This window comes from Aptenodytes patagonicus, chromosome 3 (genome assembly GCF_965638725.1).
Source record: "Aptenodytes patagonicus chromosome 3, bAptPat1.pri.cur, whole genome shotgun sequence".
Taxonomy (NCBI): Eukaryota; Metazoa; Chordata; class Aves; order Sphenisciformes; family Spheniscidae; genus Aptenodytes; species Aptenodytes patagonicus.
Window position 1 is genome coordinate 65,318,133 of NC_134951.1, and position 19,657 is coordinate 65,337,789.

At 38.6% G+C, this 19,657-nt stretch overlaps 1 protein-coding gene across 2 annotated transcripts in view; it reads right to left on the reverse strand.

Annotated features, from left to right (window-relative positions):
- MOXD1 (monooxygenase DBH like 1) overlaps positions 1-19,657 on the reverse strand; it is an 81,451-nt gene that overhangs the window by 20,316 nt on the left and 41,478 nt on the right. For both annotated transcript variants that reach the window (XM_076333623.1, XM_076333622.1), the window contains exons 2-4: positions 18,608-18,754; positions 16,984-17,151; positions 16,774-16,857 (exon numbers count right to left, since the gene is read on the reverse strand). In XM_076333623.1, coding sequence (XP_076189738.1) covers positions 16,774-16,857; positions 16,984-17,151; positions 18,608-18,685 — 330 coding nt within the window. In that variant the 5' untranslated portion in view covers positions 18,686-18,754. The remainder of the gene's footprint in view (positions 1-16,773; positions 16,858-16,983; positions 17,152-18,607; positions 18,755-19,657) is intronic.

The following is a 19,657-nucleotide window of genomic DNA, read 5'->3' on the forward strand; positions in this document are numbered from 1 at the left end:
TGGCAATGCAATTCTTAAAATGTAGGATGCCAGGCAGTATCGCCTTTTAATATTAGGAAAGAGAAGGTATTTTAAACAGGCAAAAAACGTATATACATCCTAACTTTGCATCCATTTGTTTTGCAAGCACATGAACCCCAGCTACCAGAGGACCAGAACAGGGTAAGCAAGAACAGTTTATTACATTATTAAAAAATTGTCAGCACAATATTGTTACCAGAAATTTATCTCTCTGCACTTTGTTCAAACCACTAAACCAGTTACAAAAGAAGGAAAAAGCAACAAGAGCCTGTGCATATCAAGACCACCCTCATTGATATGAATCTGCAAAATACCATTGAAGTTGGGCTCTCAGGGAGTCCAGCTGCTGCTGAATACCTGCATGTCCGTCCAAGAAGTGCACAACCCAAAACCACCCACTTCACTGCACTTAGAAGTCAATGGAAGGATGCCAATTTACACGGATGCACCAAAGTTTTATTCTGATGGCAAGACTGAAATACTTCACAAGAGATCTTCTGTACCGTTCTCAGTAATCCCTATTTAAGTTAGCGTTACCATCATCATGAATTACTGAACTATGGAAGTAAAAGGTATTTTTCAAGGAGATAAGAGTCAGTTTTCCCATCAGGTAAGAATTTATTCTCAAATATATCAGACTGACTGACAAAGATTCAGAAATCCATTTCAGCTTGATGTTGCTTCTTCCCTCTGCTCTGTCATATACCTGCATATTTATCCAAATACTGCAGAACCAAAACACACTCATATGATTCTATGATTCTATATCATGGCAGCTTATACATTAAATGGCAGTATAGATCTCAAGAATTCAGAAGCTCCACATAATGTATAGGTTAGTCAGGGAAATGGTTATGGGAATATTATCCCTGTATCTACCAAGAAAAAAGAGTATTTTTGTCCCAACATGTGATAGTTCTGCCTGCTGCTACAAGATCCTAGCACCTGCTGTGCTTACAATCACTACTTCAAAACCAGCTTCCCCTCAAAACAATGGGACATCACCAAAATTAGAAACTCACATCCTGTCATTGCTTTCTTAGTGTCGGTTACCTAAACAATAACAGCACTTCAAAAAGTAGGTTTGTTCAGCTTTCTTTGCTGAAGAAAAGAAAAAAAAACTAGAACAAACCCTTAAGCATCTTTCTGATGCATCTTGTAGAACAATTTATATGCTTCAGATGCACAAATAAATAATGAAAAGCAGCAGTGAAGTTACACTTTTTACACATTTTTATTACAACTTGGTTAAAGAGGTGCCACCTTTCTCTCTCCCCTTTTAAACAAATAGAGAAAAAAGAAACTATTAGGAGTTGTCAAAAATCTATTAGCAAAAATCTTAGGAAAATCTCATTAATCACAAATTGTTCATTTCCCAGAAATGTATGGAAATATTTTAATGGCCAGCTCCCTAAGGATCACAGCATCATTTCTGACTGAAACGAGAGAAGGAAGAGGAGCAGACCCCCTAGACATGTTGGGTTCCCTTTCTCTGCTCCAGTGAATAGCTAACTGTATTTACTTACTAGAATAACTTCAGCAGAAAAGAAAATCAAGAAATATGATTTATTCTGTATCGGAGTGATTAACTGAGGCAGGGATTTAAACATGCCATTCTACATCCCAAGTGAGTGCTGCCCTAGTTGATCAGCCGTTTGTTATTTTAGCTTATAGAGTGTCGGTTGTTTAGGCTGCCTCCCTCTTCCTCCCTCACTTTCCACAAAGAGCATCTGTACAGCTTAGTTTGCTCCAAGCTGAACAGAAATTCCAAAACCTCATTTTTTTCCCAAATAAACAAAATTCTTGTTTTCTGGCCAGCCTTACAAACAATGATGAACAATGACCGAGTTCTTCAAATATGGGGCCAAATTCAGCAAATCACTAATGCATTTAAATGTGCACTTAAGTAGTCCCAGGTGTAAAATTAGTTGCTAGAGCAGGTATCTACAATTAAATATCTAGATCAGGGTGGCCTGGTTTCCAGAGTATTTGCAGCCCAATGAATGATAACACAATTTGAAAGGGCTTATCTCCTTCAAGTTTATTCCTATTTTAACAGCCCTTTATCAGCCTTGATCCCTAACTATAGGCATTCATTTTTAAAACATGGACTGTTTAATGCACACATTCAAAGTTTCCAGTTTTTTGAATTTTTTAAGCATAAAGTTTTTGGTTCTTTGATAGTCTTTAATCCCCAAATCACACAACTGAAAGCTAAGCTAAGGTCTACTTTTGCAGGTCTCCGGTCACAATAATAGTGGACCAACCCTGAAAAGTCACCATGACTGTCTTGTTAATTTGTCTGAGGAAATAGTGCAACTTCTAGAATACTTATGAAAAGACAATAATTTACTGTGGTAAATTAGGCAAAGGAGTGGAATACAGAAAAAGTGTGATAAAAGTAGGCATAGTATATAATAGTCAACTAACTCTGCAAATTTAAGTGAACAACTCATTTTTATTTGGATTCTTATTTATACATAGCCTTATTTACTCTGTTCTCGTAGTGTAAGGGGACTCCCAAATGACACTTTCAGCCACCGATAACTTGAGTAATTTAGAGGAGTTGCGGTGAAAATGGGAATCCACCTTTCACTTTCAATAATTATGAGGAAGCCTGTGACTTTGAAACGTAGTTCCTTCCTCTTTCCTTGCCAATTCCTACCCACCTCTTGTTAGCCAAGGGAGTCAAGAAAGAGGCTGAAAGGAGACTGAAAGGGAATATGCATGTAACTATTTTCCACATTTTGCCTCATTCTTTGAGGCTCATCCGTGGCACTTTCTCTGTTGCTGACATGCAAGGAAGACCCAGCTGTCAGGGTTCATCTCTTTGCCATGTCGTGAATAAGCCTGCAGAGATACTGCACCACCCAGGCACCTCCATGACTTCTTCCCCTGCAGGCAAAGTGCATTTTCTGCTTGACATTTCCTAACTGCCAGAGGCTCAGATAACAAAAGCCCTATATCCACCCTACATCAAAATGCCGAAAGTGTTTGGGACTGCAAAAAATAAGTGCATGCAACAAGACACGATCTCCCCTGCTTTTCATGAAACCCACAGAAAGAAGCTCCTGTTTTATTATTAATGATTACTTACTTTCTGCATCTTCTCTACCTTTCTTGAAAGCTTGGGTGAAAGATCTTTCTAACCGAGCACACTGACATATATGAACCTATCTGACTCCCACTAACAGAGATAAAAAATAATACATGTACTCTAATCCACCACCACATCAAATCAGGGTTTCCAAAGATGGAGGTATTTAAAATACACCGCATTCAAATGCAAAATGAAGACACTGCCTTTTGCAACCGAAAGTATGGGCTACAGTTACGGTGTTGGATTAGCATGACCTGTACTCATTGGGAAGGTTGAGAGGTTTTACGGAGCTCCTTTCATCATACTGTATCTCTTAGCACTTCTCAAAATACTGACTGTCAAAGAATATAACAAACAATTTTCAATTTATTATCAAGTTAGTTAATACAGATAAGACGTGTACTTTCTACCTGTTAATTTAGCAGAAGCTTTATTCCAGTCAACAGGCTGACATCACATGAACAAAGAAAATGCTTATTCTGCCAGTGCTGGGTTACTCAGCTTCAATTTTTCATCCTCTCTTCTGTATTTCCTGTTATCCCTTTCCTACTGCACAAACTGAATGTACCACATGTCTTTGTTTCTTAAAAAAACAAGCCAAAATTGTAACATAATAGAGCCTTGCATTTCAAGCTGCTGATAAGCAGGGTCAAGATACTAATGTATGATGTATTAAACAGGATGAAAATGCAAACAGCTCCAATGGTCCAAGAAGTTAGATTCCCTACAAGGGAAAAATATCTCCAGAAACCTGGAAGTCTTTCTTGCTTATTCCTGTTTTTTCTCCCTTTTTATTTGCTTTGCTTTATTTGATGTTAACAGCTATGATTTGTTCTTCATCCTTGCTTGTATGAATGATGAAAGTTAGTAAACCATATCCATAGTCTCCCCATAGTGTCTCTGTTAGAAAATATAGCCCACTGAACTTCAGAAAACAAAATGCTGAATTTATTTTTATATACAAAAATGGCAACAGGTTTTTTATCTTGTTGCAGTGATGCTTCTACACTGAAATGTCAGTGAAAAATATTATTTTATTTTTTCCGGTTTGAAAGGTAGCTTCAACTTAAACTTACATTTTAAAGATGCTATGGGATGGTATATTGCCATATAAATGACTGAATAAGGCCACAGCCTTACACAACACCTTGTGTATGTAGCTGGTGGTGACACAGGGAAAAAACATTATTCTATAATCTGAAAATTGAGAGCAAAAATTTGACACATGATTTTGTCCTGGCACTGCTGCATCTAAGAGAGTTTCTAGCCTGTGGTTGGTTATTTAATTTACATGAGTTTGCCATGTCCCTGATTAACTCAGACCAAAAAGTCATGGTTGTGAAACTGAGTACTGGCTGAGTTTACCTGAGAGAATTTTTGTAGCAGAAGACCAAGTTATAGGGTCTCTGTTTTCTATACTCCTCCGCAGGAAGAACTATTTACTTCTTACTGATGACTCTGGTCTTTCTATTTCTTTTATAAATGTGTACCATGTACATACATTGAAATATTTGTCTAACTTAGAAAAGTTCTTCAAAGGTAGACACGATGTCTTCTTATTAGGAATCATCAAGATTTTTTTCCCATTTTTTTTTTTTGCTTTTCAAAAGTGTAGTTGGGGAATGAACAAATATTTATCTATCTAAAACATCTCTTTTAAGGTTTTAGATTTTTCTTCAGAAAAGCAAATGCTTAGAATACTTGGCTTAATAAAGTTGGGTCTTTTTCAGCAAAAAACTCCACATATTCCAGAAAAAACTCAATAATAATATGGTTTTATTTTCATATAAATGTTCTGAAAGAAAAACACTAGTTGCTTTCTGCCTGACATTGCTTTTTGCATACAACCCAGAGGTGTGCTGAGCAAAAACCCAAGAGCTTGAAATACGCCTCTGAGCTGGGGTAGATGTTTAAGTCCATGACTCCAGGGCAGACCAAGATTTTAACCCTAACAACCTAACAGCTATCTCACGTCAGGAGAAAAGCCTGCCTAGGCCAGCGTCATGTCTGGGACACTAATCTGCTGCAGACTTTCAGCCCGGAGTTCAGGCATCCTGGGGTCAGGCAGGGACCACCCTCCCAGTGCCCCCACCCCACCCCGTCTGTCAGAAAGCATTAAATTAATGCCACAGAATAGTTAGGGCTGAAAGAGATACCTCCAATGCTCAACCGGCTGCAGCCTAGCATGGGCCAGCTGCCACAATCTTTCCTGAGATCAGCCATATCGGTTGCACGTACACAGCTAAGTGCCCATTTCTGGTTTTCTCACTGTACAATCCAGATCCTAAATTCAGTCTTCATTACTAACAAAGCCCTTTAAATTGCTCTCTGTCCCAAGTGCTTCTGAATTTATACTGTGCTGCTTACTTAGAAAGGTGTATATTTTGGTGAGTGAATTGCAGGAGGCAGAGCTAAGCCACTGTTTCTGGTTCACCGATAGTCATCTGTGTACAACAGGGAGCATTACTGCTTAACTTGAATTGTCCTTCAAACACAAAAATGTTCATCCAAATTATTTTCATACACATTTTTCACATCTTCCAGTTGGAGGAAAATATAACCTGTGTAGTTAGTGACATATCTTGCTTCTCGTATTTTAATACAAAAGAGATGGAGATGAGAAAAAGGTCCAGGCAACAGCAACCATCCCCACCCGCAACCTCATAATGTGATTAGGTAAGGTTTCCTTGGAGGATGGAAATTTTCCAGACAAAAATAGAGGTTCCATACAACTTAAGGTATTTAAATTTGCATGATTCATCCTTAATATGTGTGGAGGGTTTTTTTTCCAAAGCGAGATTCAAATACAGGACATAATCCCAAATTGAAATAACAGTGCTGACTTGTTTATTTATTTATTTAAGCTATATTGTTGGCATTTGGGTTTAGCTGGTTTTGGGCATACTTTAAAATGCAGAACAAAAATCCTAACATCACCGTGGAAAAAAAGTCCTTACCTCATGAACGGAAAACCTTATTCAAAGCACAGATATTTCCTGTTCTTGGTGTAAAGAAGAAAGGATTTGTTTACTCAGTGACTGCGTTGTTCAATGAAGGCTCTTATTAATAAGTTTTATTAGTATACCACATTAAGAAGTAATTACCACACCTCCGTTTTAAGCTGCAGAATTTTTATAGGAAAAGACTACGTACTTTCAGGTAAAAGTTACTGTTGCTGTGCTGTTAGCTTGGAGAGGAGGCTGTATCTCTAAACTCACACAAATCCTTCCGTCCCCACATACTACTGCTAATGATTACACTGTACATCCAGAATTTCTGTAGGTCAGTGTTCAGAACAACTTAAATATTTTAATTAGGAAAGAGGAATCAAACACCACAATAACCGATAAAAACAAACATTTAAAAATGAGAACTAGAGATGGGTTTAGGGCTTCTTGTTCTCTCTGCTATCAAGTCCATTCCTAAGTTCTTATTCCTAACTAATCGCCTGGAACTCCGCCACTCATAAAGAGCTTCAGACTTTAAAGGCATGCAGTAATTTATACTAAATCCAAAAGAAGTATACCTCAAAGAAATATTCATAAAACATTGTTTCTGCCTGAGGTATGTCTGAAGATTTAAGATAAGGCATTTAGTAACAGTTAAAAAATATAACCCCGAGGAACAATCTGATAAAAAGCTCAGGTCAAGAAAAAACATGTTTCATTCGGTTACGCTTCCTGGCAATACACTCATTGCACTCCGAAGCAGCAGAAACACTGGCAGAGTGGTTGTGGTATTCAGTACGGCCATAGACTCTCAGCACAGTTGACACACACCAAGCAGAATTAATTGGCAATTAATCAGCAACATCATTACTTTCTTGTGAAAACAATATAATAATAAAGTAATATGTAGCCAAATACGTTTCAGATCTAAAGCCAAAATGGGTAGTCTATAATGAGTTTATATTTATTCAAGAGGAACATATAATTTGAATAGTATAAATAATAAAGTCAACAAAAGTACTCGCTTTTGTTCATGAAATCACCATTCATGCACAGCGATGTCTACCTATCTCTTTGAGATGGCAATGGAAGAGGTTTTAATTTTACTGTACAACTGCAAAATGTTCCCTTCAATCGTGTAGCTTAACAACATTATACTTTTTCTCCTCCTGCTTGGGAGAGAACGCGCAGCTTTGCCTGAAGACAGAGCGCGTGAGAATTTACAGCGCGTCCATTTCTTGTTTTACACATACTGGGGTATAGTGCTAGGAAATGTGTTTTCTGACAAGGAAGTGCTGACTTCTGTGAAGGACTACCAAAAGGGAACACACACGAGAAAGACCTTAGGCATTCGGATACTGAGCTTCTACAAGAGTCACCAACCTGGACATGCTGGCACCTAAAGTTTGCTGAAGGGAAAACATGGGATAAAATAAGCACAAGGCTCCTGATTTTGACATGACACAGCCTCCTGAGTCAGCAGAACAAATCTTGGGAACTATTGCTCATAACCCTCTAAAAGTTTATATTTATAGGGTTAACATACAAACATGAGATGGCTTACAAAACAAGCGTGGTTAGGTAATGCCTACATTAATACTATGATTTCCACATTTTCTCACCCTGAGCCAGATCCTGGTACCCTTGTCTAGGGCTCCAACACCCCTCAATGGCACCCGTGAAGTCACACAACAAGGGCCATTTTGAGATGACATGGTTCTTTTGAAGTCACTTGAGACTAATGTATTAAAATTATACTGTATTAATTCTCTAGAAACCAAAACTGTAATTGGCACTTCATAAAACAGAAAGACAGTTCCAGTCCAAGCAACTTAAGAGATAGTAATGAAAAGGTCACTGAAATGAGGGGATGGAGAAAGGAGACTGAAGAGCGTTAGTTTGCAGTTTATAATAATTTGCTTGGATACTTATGTTTTCTCAGGCTAGGGTGTTTTGGGTTTGGGGATTTTTTTGTGTTTTTCAGTTAGATCCAAGATGTAAATTATTTTCATACCAGGTAAAACTTCACTTCAGTCTTGGTGCAAAGAGAAACTATTCACCATCTACCTCCGGTTCAGTTGCCATCTGTGTGGATTTTGATGTCGCGTATGCTATGTGTGGATGTGGTGGAGTGGTATTGTCTGACTATTGTCTGTCTATTTTGCCACTGTTATTGATGTTCTTTCTTTCTATTTTACCCCTGGGAGTCAATGAATCTACACTCTGGAAATAGCTGTGACTACTGTGCATTGCAAGTGGAAGCAGAGATGGAGAGGGTATCATAACGTTATTCTCTGAAAACTAACCCCAGTAGCTAATGCTGGGCTTGCAGAGTGAGAGGTTGGTGCTGAAGAGAAACACTTTAAACAGTTAGATCGGAAATGAAATTTCTTCTCCGTTTAAATGACACTGGAGCAACTAAATGTGGCCCTATAGAAAATATGCTTAAGATGCTGCTACTATGTGACTTGTCCGAATTAGAAAGTTGATCTTAAGAAGCAATGCCAAGATGCTAGTAGGACCAAGGCAGATCTGTTCTGTGGTCCACCCAGACACTCACCTCTCACTGTGCAAGCCCTATCAAGTTAGATTTTACTACCTATGAACCTGCTGTTCTGGTATTTGCACAGAAGATGCTTTATAATTGCTCATCTAAGGCCCAGTTCTACTCTGAAGTATTTTATTGCCTGCTGCGATAAGAAGTGTTGATCGGCTGGTTGCAGACAATTCCTAGACACAATTTTCTTGTCTTTTCAGTGCACTACCTAATCACAGGCTTACTCTAAAACCACACACAAAGCTAAGGATGAGGAAGAAGAGACAAAGACATGGTACAAGACAAAATGGGGTTAGTCAATAGCAATTCCCTCCTGAAGATCACCCCACAAATCATCTCAGAATTGGGAGGTGAAACCCAGAGAGCTTCACAAAAATTGTACCCTCTCCTTCTCCATGCTCACCGTGGGTCATATTTTAAGTTAAGGCTCCTGTCATCTAACACTTGTCTGTAACTAGAAATTACATAACTGCTGACTTTCATTTAACCAGAAAATCACATAAAATATATATTTTCCAACCACGTGCTGGCATAGGCAATACATTGCCATAATGGACAGATGTTGTTTTAATCAAAAAAAGAAAAATCAAAGAAACTGGATTCAATTAACTAGATGTTCAAGTTTGCTGATGACAGAAATGAAGTAGATTATTTTTGCATACCAAGTATGGAATAAATAATGCAGCAATAGCTGCATAGTTTAAGTATTCTTATTGTAAAGATATACAAGTGAAATGAAAGAAGACTACCGCAAAATAAGAATATGTTCCACTAAGAAATATAAAGTTTGGTGTGACAGTAAAATCTGTGGTCATATGTAGTTTCATCTTTGATCACAGAATGAAATAATATATGAAATAACTTTATATATGAAATAATTTAGCAGAATATGAGAGAAGACAGTATTTCTGTTATTTCCTGAGACAGTTGCTTGGGACACTTTTAATTTCCAGCCAGTTCAGTTACATGATTCTTTAACACTGCAAAGCCTAATGGGCCGATTCAGGCTTGCACTGAAGAGACAGCCCTCCAGATCAAAGGGCAGATAGCTTGCAAGCTCTGCAGCGTAAGATGATCGTTTGGTTGCCAATCTAATTTACCGAGGCTGAAATTGCTTTGCAGGGGAACATCCAGCAAAATACAGAACATTTGTTTATGTCAGGCTGCATGATGCAATTTGCTAGCGTTATCACATTTAGCAAAACGTAAAAGTTCAAGCCAGAGCACAACAAGCAGTTACTGTCTGGTATCACTGAAGTTAAAAATCAGTGCCCTCATTTAGGTACTGAAGGCTACAAGCTGCCCTTCTGGCTTTCAATCAATCAGTCGCTTAAACTGGAGTCCCTTTGTATTTTCACACTGGGGTCTTTGGTATTACTAAAGCATTCCACTGTCAAAAAGCAGAGTTACCCTTGGCAACAAGTTTTTTTGGAGGTTTTACTTCCTTATCAGAGATTGCTCTGAAACTGAACATGAAGATTAACTAGCAGCTGCTGGTATGCTCTAATACAGGCCTTTCTTTAATTGAAAAGAGGCTCCCTTTTCTAAGGAGATCAAAAATGGAAAACTTTGGTGCTTATATAAAAATATACCCAATGTAACGCTTCTCAGTTAATGCTAAATAATTTTTTTCTGGTGATATGCTTGGCCTGTTTTCACTAGTCACATCCTAAGTTCAGTGACAAAAAATTACATAGGGTTATGGTTGAGAAAAATCCATTTTTCCTAAAGGCAAATTTAAAATTAAAAGTTTTATTTTGCAATTTTTGCTCCTATCACAATCTCTTCTGTCCCCTGACCATTTTGGTGGGACACGTGTCCCCTCATTCATCCATCTGAGAGCCACATATCTAATACAGGCTGGTTATCTGGGTTCTCTCTTCAGTCAATGGAGAGAGAGACTGAACCATAGGGGATGCTTGAGCTCGTGTATTTCAGACACCTCCTCTAGGACGATACAAACGGCTATTTTTGCCACTGTCAAGTCATTTAAGCAGCTGGCTCAGACCTGTAGGTAAGTCAAGTTAGATGAGAGGAAGCCCAACTTCGTGGTCGGAAATTTACTGTCTTTAATACATTGCCTGAGTTTAATTTAGTATGCATGAGGTGTACTTAAGAGATACTGAATTTTGACCACATAGTCTAATCCCCAGCATGGGGCTTCTTCCCCATTTCAGCAGCGCTAAACCTGCTCACTCCATTCTCATAAGCAGGTTCAAATAATGCGCGTGAAAGGAGTGCTTTATACAGGCATCCAAACGTTTAAGAGCTTACAAAATGCAACCTACTATTCTCCTTTCCAACACCAAATGCCCTCTAAAACTGGGCATCCTATTAAAAAAGTTCTCTTAGAGAATCTGAAGTATTTGATGCTCTTGAGCATCACAGCCTTTCTGCCAGTATTTCTCTGACTATACTAGTTTCAAAAAAACCCAGAAAGTTTGGAACTATAGGAAAATGAGTAATTCTCAGAGAAAAGACATGCAGATACAGCTAAATGACCCTACTACCCAATTGTATTTGTTAGTTTACATAAACTGTTTTTCCTACTCTTAATAGTGAAATTCAATGTCTGACATTTTTTTTTCTACGGGATTATTACTACTGAAGCCTGGGGAGCTACTTTCCCTGAGGAAAACACAGTATATTTCAAAGAAATTAAGAAAATAAAGAGGGAAAATTTACAGAGTGTTGAAACTAGCATAGACATGCTATACACTGAAGCCGAAAAGCTTCATGCAAATCGATTATGGCACATCTGGCACATAGAATATACACACCATTCCTTCACCAGTAAAAACTGTAAATTTTCAGAAGTTTACACACAGCATTAAACAATTTGTCAGGTACAGTGGGAGACCACAGGTATAGAGAATTCACAGAGAATCTAGAGACAGGAGATGAAATACTGTATCTTAAGGTTTTTTAATTGCAGTGGAAGAAACAGCGAAGCACATGGAAGACCTATGGTTAATGCAAAGCCAAAGTAATGAATCTTTAGGAGATGCAGTTACATTGATAAGCAATACAATTAAATTAAACAAATGGAAGACATAGAGTATTGAAACTTAAGCTAAAGACAGTAATGAAAAATAGCTGTATCTGTAGAACCACAAATGGAAAGAGCAGTAAAACCAAGCTTTGAACATACAGCAAAAACTGTATTTATCGAAATACTGGGAAGTATTTCTCACGAATGTGAAACAAATTTTTACTTTCATGCTGCTGGTGAACATCTGCATGATGCCAGTTCATGGTATGAAAAAAACTAAATTCAGCAAATAGGCAGAAAAAAACAATCATAAACAAATAGTCTTACAAACTATCAAAGTAGAGAGGGACGTGTCAGCACACATATCCACGCACATCGAAAATCATGAAAATCAGACATCCTGACAGTACAAGAATTAAAGGATCTCAGAAGCTCCAGTGTGCTGCCACTGAATAACTTTAAAAAAAAAAAACAAACAAAAGAGCAATAAGAAAGAGACTTTTAAAATGGGCTATTTATAGAGGGAGGGTGCTGCAAGACTCCCCTTTTCAGCGTGTGCTCCTCTGGGCAAGCACCTCTCGCTCTGCAAGCCCCGGCTGCCAGCCCTGGCGCGGCAGTGACTCTGCCTGCAAGGGCTCCCACACCCAAGGAGCTGCCCTCAGCGTGGCTTCAGCAGGGAGACAGAAACCTTTTCATGCAGAAGTCGGTGCATGGACATGCCTGTGTGTCTGCTCTACCGGTGGGTCCCTCCCTCCCTCTGAGAGGTCCTGCCGGAGCGGAGGTCCTTCCCCAGGTGCAGTTGGTGAAACCAGAGAACTTTCTTTAGGGATGCGATTAAGAGGCACATTCAGGACCAGTCAGAATAACGATATTTACAGAGAACAGCAAAAATCCTAGCAAGAAATACGCTTAAACCCACGTCCGGAAAGTCTGGGCTAATAAGTGGAATGCTTTTTTTCTAAGAAAGCTACTTCTCAGAAAGCTCCTGGCTAACTTCCGTATGTGAGAAAAGTAAAAATCCCTGTAGGGTAGTAAGCCTGAGGCACATACCACAGCCTGAAGCTCAAAGAAGCAAAACAGGCCAATGCACATGTAGCTGCAGGAGGATTTTGCAGCCAGGCGGCGACGTGCGCTCTCCCACGCGAAGAGCAGGCAGGGTCGACCACTCCAGGACGGCTGCGGAGCCATCCTGCAAACAGCTGACTTGAAGAAAGATGGTTGCCTGCGATTGCCTCCAAGCAACCTCTTTCATCTGTTCCGCATATTGTTATTTTCAAAATTGACCTACTACCCTGATAATTGGTTCTGCTAACAAAAAACACATGGGAGGGAAAACCTGTAGAAGTTTAACAAATTTTCAAGCAGCCACCGCTCAGCCAGGTAGGCAGCTTGAAGCTGAGGAGTGATGTACTCCGCCAGAGTCACACCACCAGCTCGGTGCCTGGTGTTGGTTGTAATCTGGGTAACTCTTCCCACTATTATGCCCAGCTATTGAGAAATCATCTTATTTTGTTTTATTTCTTAGCAGGCATGATGTTATTATGAGTTATTGCTCTGGGAGTTCCCGGAGGCATCGGAGAAGATCTCGTAACAGAAGGCATTGTAGAGACATGTAGGAAGACACAATCTCTTCCCTAGGGAAGAAGTTGCAAGAGATATGAAACAAAGGAAGATTAAACAGAGAAGTCCTAACCCTGGCTGGGTGCCCCACTATCGCAGTGAAGCTCTCTTCTCCATTGGTAAATGCAGCATAAGGAGAAATTATTTATCCATGTCCTTATTCTACCTATGAGATGAGCGCAAGAATACAGTCTTATCTCTTGCACAATTTACATGTCATGTAGTGCAGCTTGATCAAGAAAGTCAATGAAAATACGCTGTTTCTGATTACACGATGTTCTTGGAAAGTAGCATGAATATTATGTAAAGAGAAAGAAAAGACATAAGATCTTACACAATTTACCTTTGACTGATTTTGAGATCTCTTATGCTAGTTATTTCTTTACCTTGTGCTAACAGAAGGACCCAGACCTTCCAATCGTTACCCAAACGAGCCCTTTGATTCACGTCAAATCAACAGCTTGCTCATGCAGGCAATCAGGTGGAGGATCGTGCCTGAGCTGCCCAGAAGGCAAAGGCAGTATATTGGGACATCTGCAAAACAGCTTCTCATCGTCCAGGGAGTCATTCAGTTTGGGGGACATTTTTTCCATGAGAAAAAAAAGCACAAAAGAGGAAAAGGATGTGGTCCTGACATCCACACCATCCAGCATCAGAAATGTTTTATTTGTACAAGCGCTGGTCTGGTCCCATGGACCGATGGCCCATTTCCACCTGGGGGACTTCTGTTGTGCTCCTGGCACACACCCTCCTGTTGAGTTTCACCCAAAGGGATTCAGTTCACGAGCTCCATGACTGCTCCATGGCAGTAACCACGCCGAAGTAAGCAAGAATAACTTGAATATTCGCTTCAAAAGTGTGCTTCTCATCGAAACTAAAACACTACTGTAGATGCACCCTAAGACCAAGTGTTATCACTTACCCAGCTGTTGCACCACTAGATTGTATTTATGAAATATATTTGTAAATGTTCTGCCTGACAGCATATAGGTACTCTTTTTTAAAATAATGCATGGTCAATGGAAGTTAAAAAATCCTTTTTAATTCAGAATCTGCATTCAGAATCTGGTATTCATTAACCAGAGATGATTAAATATCTTGGCCTCTACCTTTAATGATAGGTCTAATTTTTCCTCAGACAGTTTCCTTCATTAAAACTTTGTGCTTTCCTGATGAAACTGATATTTTAAAAAATATATAGTTATAAAATGCTCAGAGCAATTTTCAAGAAGAAAAGAATGACAGAGAACAGCTGAACAGTATCAAAAAAATTCTTATTGTGGCTGTTGCACCTACTTGAGGCTCCAGATCACCAGCAGATTTACACGTACACACAGCTAAGCACACACTTCCACGATGCTGATGGCACACATTGTCCAACAAGAGCTGAACTGCACTTCAGTGCTCCACAAAATCATACAGGAGGACAGAAATGGCCAAAGTCAGCTCACATGTACAATAATTAAGTAGACTGAATTATACCAGAGATGAATTTATACCATTTTCTAAACTTTTTTTTTTCTGTCTGTAAAAATGAGATGTGTAGGTTTGTATGAAAAAGGTGCTACAGAAGGAATCCTGAATCAATATCGACGTACGTATTTAATTAACACAGACAGTTTGATCAGGCCAAATAATTCATCTGTCCTCCCTTTTGTGAAATTCAATCTTTGTTTGCATAGCTAATATCCTCCTATGTAGCCATAAGCCCCATCCTTTGTGTATCAGTAGACTTTAGGAAATGTTTAATCGGTTTGCAAGAGTGCATAGATACAATTCCACACAACCCTCTGTGTGTCATCTACAAAAGTCACGTATATGAAAATATAAGTTGTGCCCCTGAAAAGAAATACCAAGGAAGTGTTCCTACATAATTCTTCTCTCTTTCTGTAACCATTTTTCTCTCTCTAAACATGTTTTAAGTGACAAGATGCAATTTGTTTGCTTTTCTGAAGGTGGAAAATCTCTGAGGATTCTACTCTGATTTTTAACTTTATAAAAAAAAAATAAATCGCTGATTTCAAAATACGATTTTTAAAATTATAATATTCTTTATACATCATCGTAAATATAAAGACTATAAAACTATTCCGAAAAATTAGTCAATGTATTTCTGAGCTACAATCATGTTTTAGCTTCAACCAACCACAATTTTTAAAAAAAATGAGTAACCATATGTGGAGCGAGGCAAAACATTTAAAAAATACATTCAGAAAATATAAATAATAAATAATTCCAGAGAACTCTTTAGCAGAACAGCATGTATCTACATCTTCCAGCAAACTTAATATAGAAAACATGATTCTGATACTACCATTTTGAAGCTCTCTCACTTGAAAGCAGAAAGCTAGGAATCCTGACATATATACTGTATTACAAGCAAATTCTGCTTTTCATACAGATCTGTGAAAGTAGCTGTCACAAATTTCAAATGTGATTAAAGATCAAGTACCTGAAGGCAGAAATTTGGACCTTGCAATTCTTCATTCTGATAAAGTGTGGAAACCCACAATATTTCAGAATATTGTATTTCTGAATAGGTGTTTCTCAGACATACACTGGAGATCACGTTAAGCTCTCTGAGTTAATTTAAAATGTCAGTCTTACTGAATGCATTGGAGAAATATGACTAACAATAATCCAAAAAATGGAATAGAATTGTATACTTAAAAGCATTGATGAGTTCAAAGAAAGATAAAAATGAGGGCCAGAGCTATCTCACTGTGCTATCTTAAGCAGTCTAGAACAATAATAAGTTGCTCTTTTAGGAGGTCTTCAGTATATTGCTTCTGGGAAGGAATGTGAGAACCATCTTTCCCCCAGCACTCTTAAGCTTTCAGTTCCAAACTGAAAGAAAAGTTAGAAAATGTGTTATAGGAAAACATGTTTATGCATGTGGATTTTGAAATCACCTTGGATCCTGCTGAACCTTGTGTAGATGTTTACACGCTTTCATTAATTTTATAAAAAGCTACAACATCCATCTCTTTTTTCATACTATTTGGCTTTTACACCATTGAAGATAATGTCTGTGCTTACATAATGTAACGTGGCATAACTCCACTGTGGTCTTCGCAAGAGAGGTGATTGGAATCAAATAAGAACCTGGCCCTTTATTTGAACAAACTTCACCATTTAATTATTTTTTAATCTATAGTAACTCTCCATTAAAAGAAATTCATGACATTCTTACATAAAAGCAGAAACTTGATGGAACATGCTTTTAGACAATTTTAGTCTTTGCCAAAAATTTTTATGAACAGAAATAATTTTCAACCTCATTTTCTTAAGGGAGAGAGGACGTAGGAGGAGAGAAAGAAAGGGGCTCGGTCACTGCACGTGCCAGTTGTCAGGGCACACCAGAACCAGATCCTGGGCACACACATACATACACTTGACCCATGTTTGTGAAGACAGACAAGAGGTCTTGTTTTCACTCCAGTAAGTACTGAAACAAATTTTGGAAGTGCAGTAATTGATTTGAAGAGTAATCGTATCTGAGGTCCTCTAAATTTGCTCAGTCAGAATCACTCACCTTTGTCACATGATGCTTTTCATGTTGTACAGGAATCTTAAACATTTGGCACCAATATGTTGTATCCTTGTCTGGTACAGGCACCTGTCTTAATAAAGAGGGCAAGAACACAATATTATAAAAGTCACATTACCCTGTTGCATAAGCCCAAAGCTTTGGCTGCCACCTTATCCCCACCTCCACATAAACCCAAAACCCGGAGTAACTTACGTCTTTGTTTGTCAAGTCAAAGTACGGCAAAGAGGCAGATGAGACTTCTTCTTTCTCAGGATTCAGTAAACGTAGACTCTTTGTACCACGATTAGACCCATGGTAATTTTGACCTGCTTCTCCCATGTCTTTGTGGTGGTAGGCCCATATTACCCGCACTGTGCTCTCCTGAAAAAAAAAACCAAAACCAAAAACAACCAAAAAGTCCATAAGGAATAGGAACAATATCTTCGTTACACAGTTCACATAATTCCTACAATAGGTATGATGTAGGTGTTGCTGTATTTGAACAAGGACTATGTACACCAGAGGAGCAGTCACCTACTGACACAATTTTGCCTTTAAAATTAATCATGTTTTACACTCATAGGGTTCACTGGAGATACGCAGAAGTTGAACCTCTCTCTGATAGATTCCTTCATTAATGTTGCGAATTTAAATCATATCTGCAAATAGCAGAAGAGACTCATAAAGAGGTAACCAACTAAACGTATGAAAAAAGTTTTTCTAGAGAGGTCACTTATTTGGCCAGCAATCAGAAGGTTTCCCCAAAAAACGTTTTCCAGGCTCAGCTCTGTAAAGATGCGAATGCCTTCTGTGAACTGCTGTCCTTACATGCTAGGGAAGATAGACATTCAATTACAGAACAGATTTACATCTTAAAAATCAATCTACAGCCACAGCACAGATCAATTCTCTGTAAACCATTCTCAGATTGCAATAATCACCCTTGAGACAAAGTACTCTAATAAATCCTGAAGCGTCCCAGAATATTAAATTATACTGAGAATTTGGAGCAGGTGCAAAAACCATAGATCTATTGACTGCCTAGAAATCTGGCAGTTTATACAGCTGTGGTTTGCTTCCTGCATCTTTCAGCGCCTCATACTGATATTACTGTGTATATTGTGAAAACATAGATAATGAAAATAGTGTTGAACTACTATAGCAATGCTTCCAAAATGAGTAGTAAACAAGCCAAAGCATAGAAAATCTTGCAAATCTCTCTAACCTATCTGTCATTTCCAATACAGAAGTCATCAACTTCATATAATTTAAAATTATGCTTAGGAAACAGTACAGAAGTCCCTAGGGCAACAGAGGAATTTGCCATAAGAAGTATTTTACCATGGAAAGAGTTTTACCATAAAACTCTTCAACTTCTTAATTTTGAATAAAGAAAAAAAACAAATATATACTCTAAATATATCTGCTCCAAACTTTTTAAAAAGTCTATCTTTAAGATCAATTGCAAGTTAGTGTAAGACCTAAAAAGTATTTCTCATGTTGGCATCTCTTGAATGATTGTAACTGTGGGATATGGGACTTGATGGCCCAGAGGTTCCTGTTTCAATCCTGTGTTCACTTGGTGTGTTAGAAATTAGAGAACACAATGCATTGAAGTAGAAGGACAAAGAAAGCTGAAATTAAAATATAGGAGCTTGATAAAACTAGCACAAGTATTTTACATGGTTAAGTTGACCAAACAGATGCTTTGGAAAGTGAATTTCTCTAATTCTGTCCTTTTACTAAGATGAGATTTTAATAACCAGCTTCATAACCACGTATACATTTGGCCTGTATTAATTACTTAATCTCTCTACATATAGGCAGAGCCTCTTACCGTTATGGTTTTGTCATTTGTATCACAAGTGTGCAGTTCTCTGCTAAAAGCCAATATTGTATGTGTGCTGTTTTCCATGGCATATTCCAGGTGGTAATCCTGTTGAGGGTCTTTTTTAAGTACTCTGTTTTCATCTGTGAAATAATCCTGTCAAAAAAAAAGTGGACCATTTTTAAAATCTAATATTAAATGAAAAATAGAACTTTATGTTCAATACTGAAGCCTCTTCAAACAAATCTTTATGTAAAATGTTGAAGTATCATAGTTTTGTATCAAATGATAAATTTGAGGTGGCACTGAACACTTTTTTGATTAAAAATCTTCAGGAAAGCATGTCTCCTTGGTAAGCAGCTTAAAGAACATCTTGAGCAACTTTAACAACATGCTGCCTGTACGTAACTGCAGAAATAAAGGCTGTACCCAACAACCAAGAAGCCTAATTTATCATGACTGGGGTGTCGTGAACTTTGGGGGAAATTACAGAGAGAACGAATTTCACTTAATATTCACATCCGCACAACTTTTTCTTTCTTTTTCCTTCCCCACAAAAAGCAAACCTCTTGAATAAACGTCGACTAGAACCAGAAACCCTACAGCTTAACTAGCACGGAAAGTGCTCAGTTCATACAAAAGGTGCTGGGTTGGGGTTGGGGTTTTCAGGGCGGGGGGAGCTGTTTGTAAGAAAGACGCTCCCTATCTGGGGTTCAGCAGAGGCACGGTACAATGCAGGAGCGGCTGCAGTGATGCTGGGTCATTAACCTCCTCACCCCAAATTCCTGTGGCCCCACGCAGCTGGGACCCAGCCCTCCCTCCCCTCCCACCTGGAAAGGGCTTGCCACCACCTCAGATGCACCTCCTCCAGTCGCCCTCCCTTGAGGTTTAGGCTGTTTCTGCCTGGTTTGGGATGGGGTGGGGGGCTTTTAACTAATAGATGTATTTTTCACGCTGAACAGGCTACAGGCATCCTTGCAGAATAATGCAGCGCCGGCTGTTCCTGGGAGGCATTTACTTCTGTAGCTATTTGGACCTCCATTCACTTTTAGAGAGATT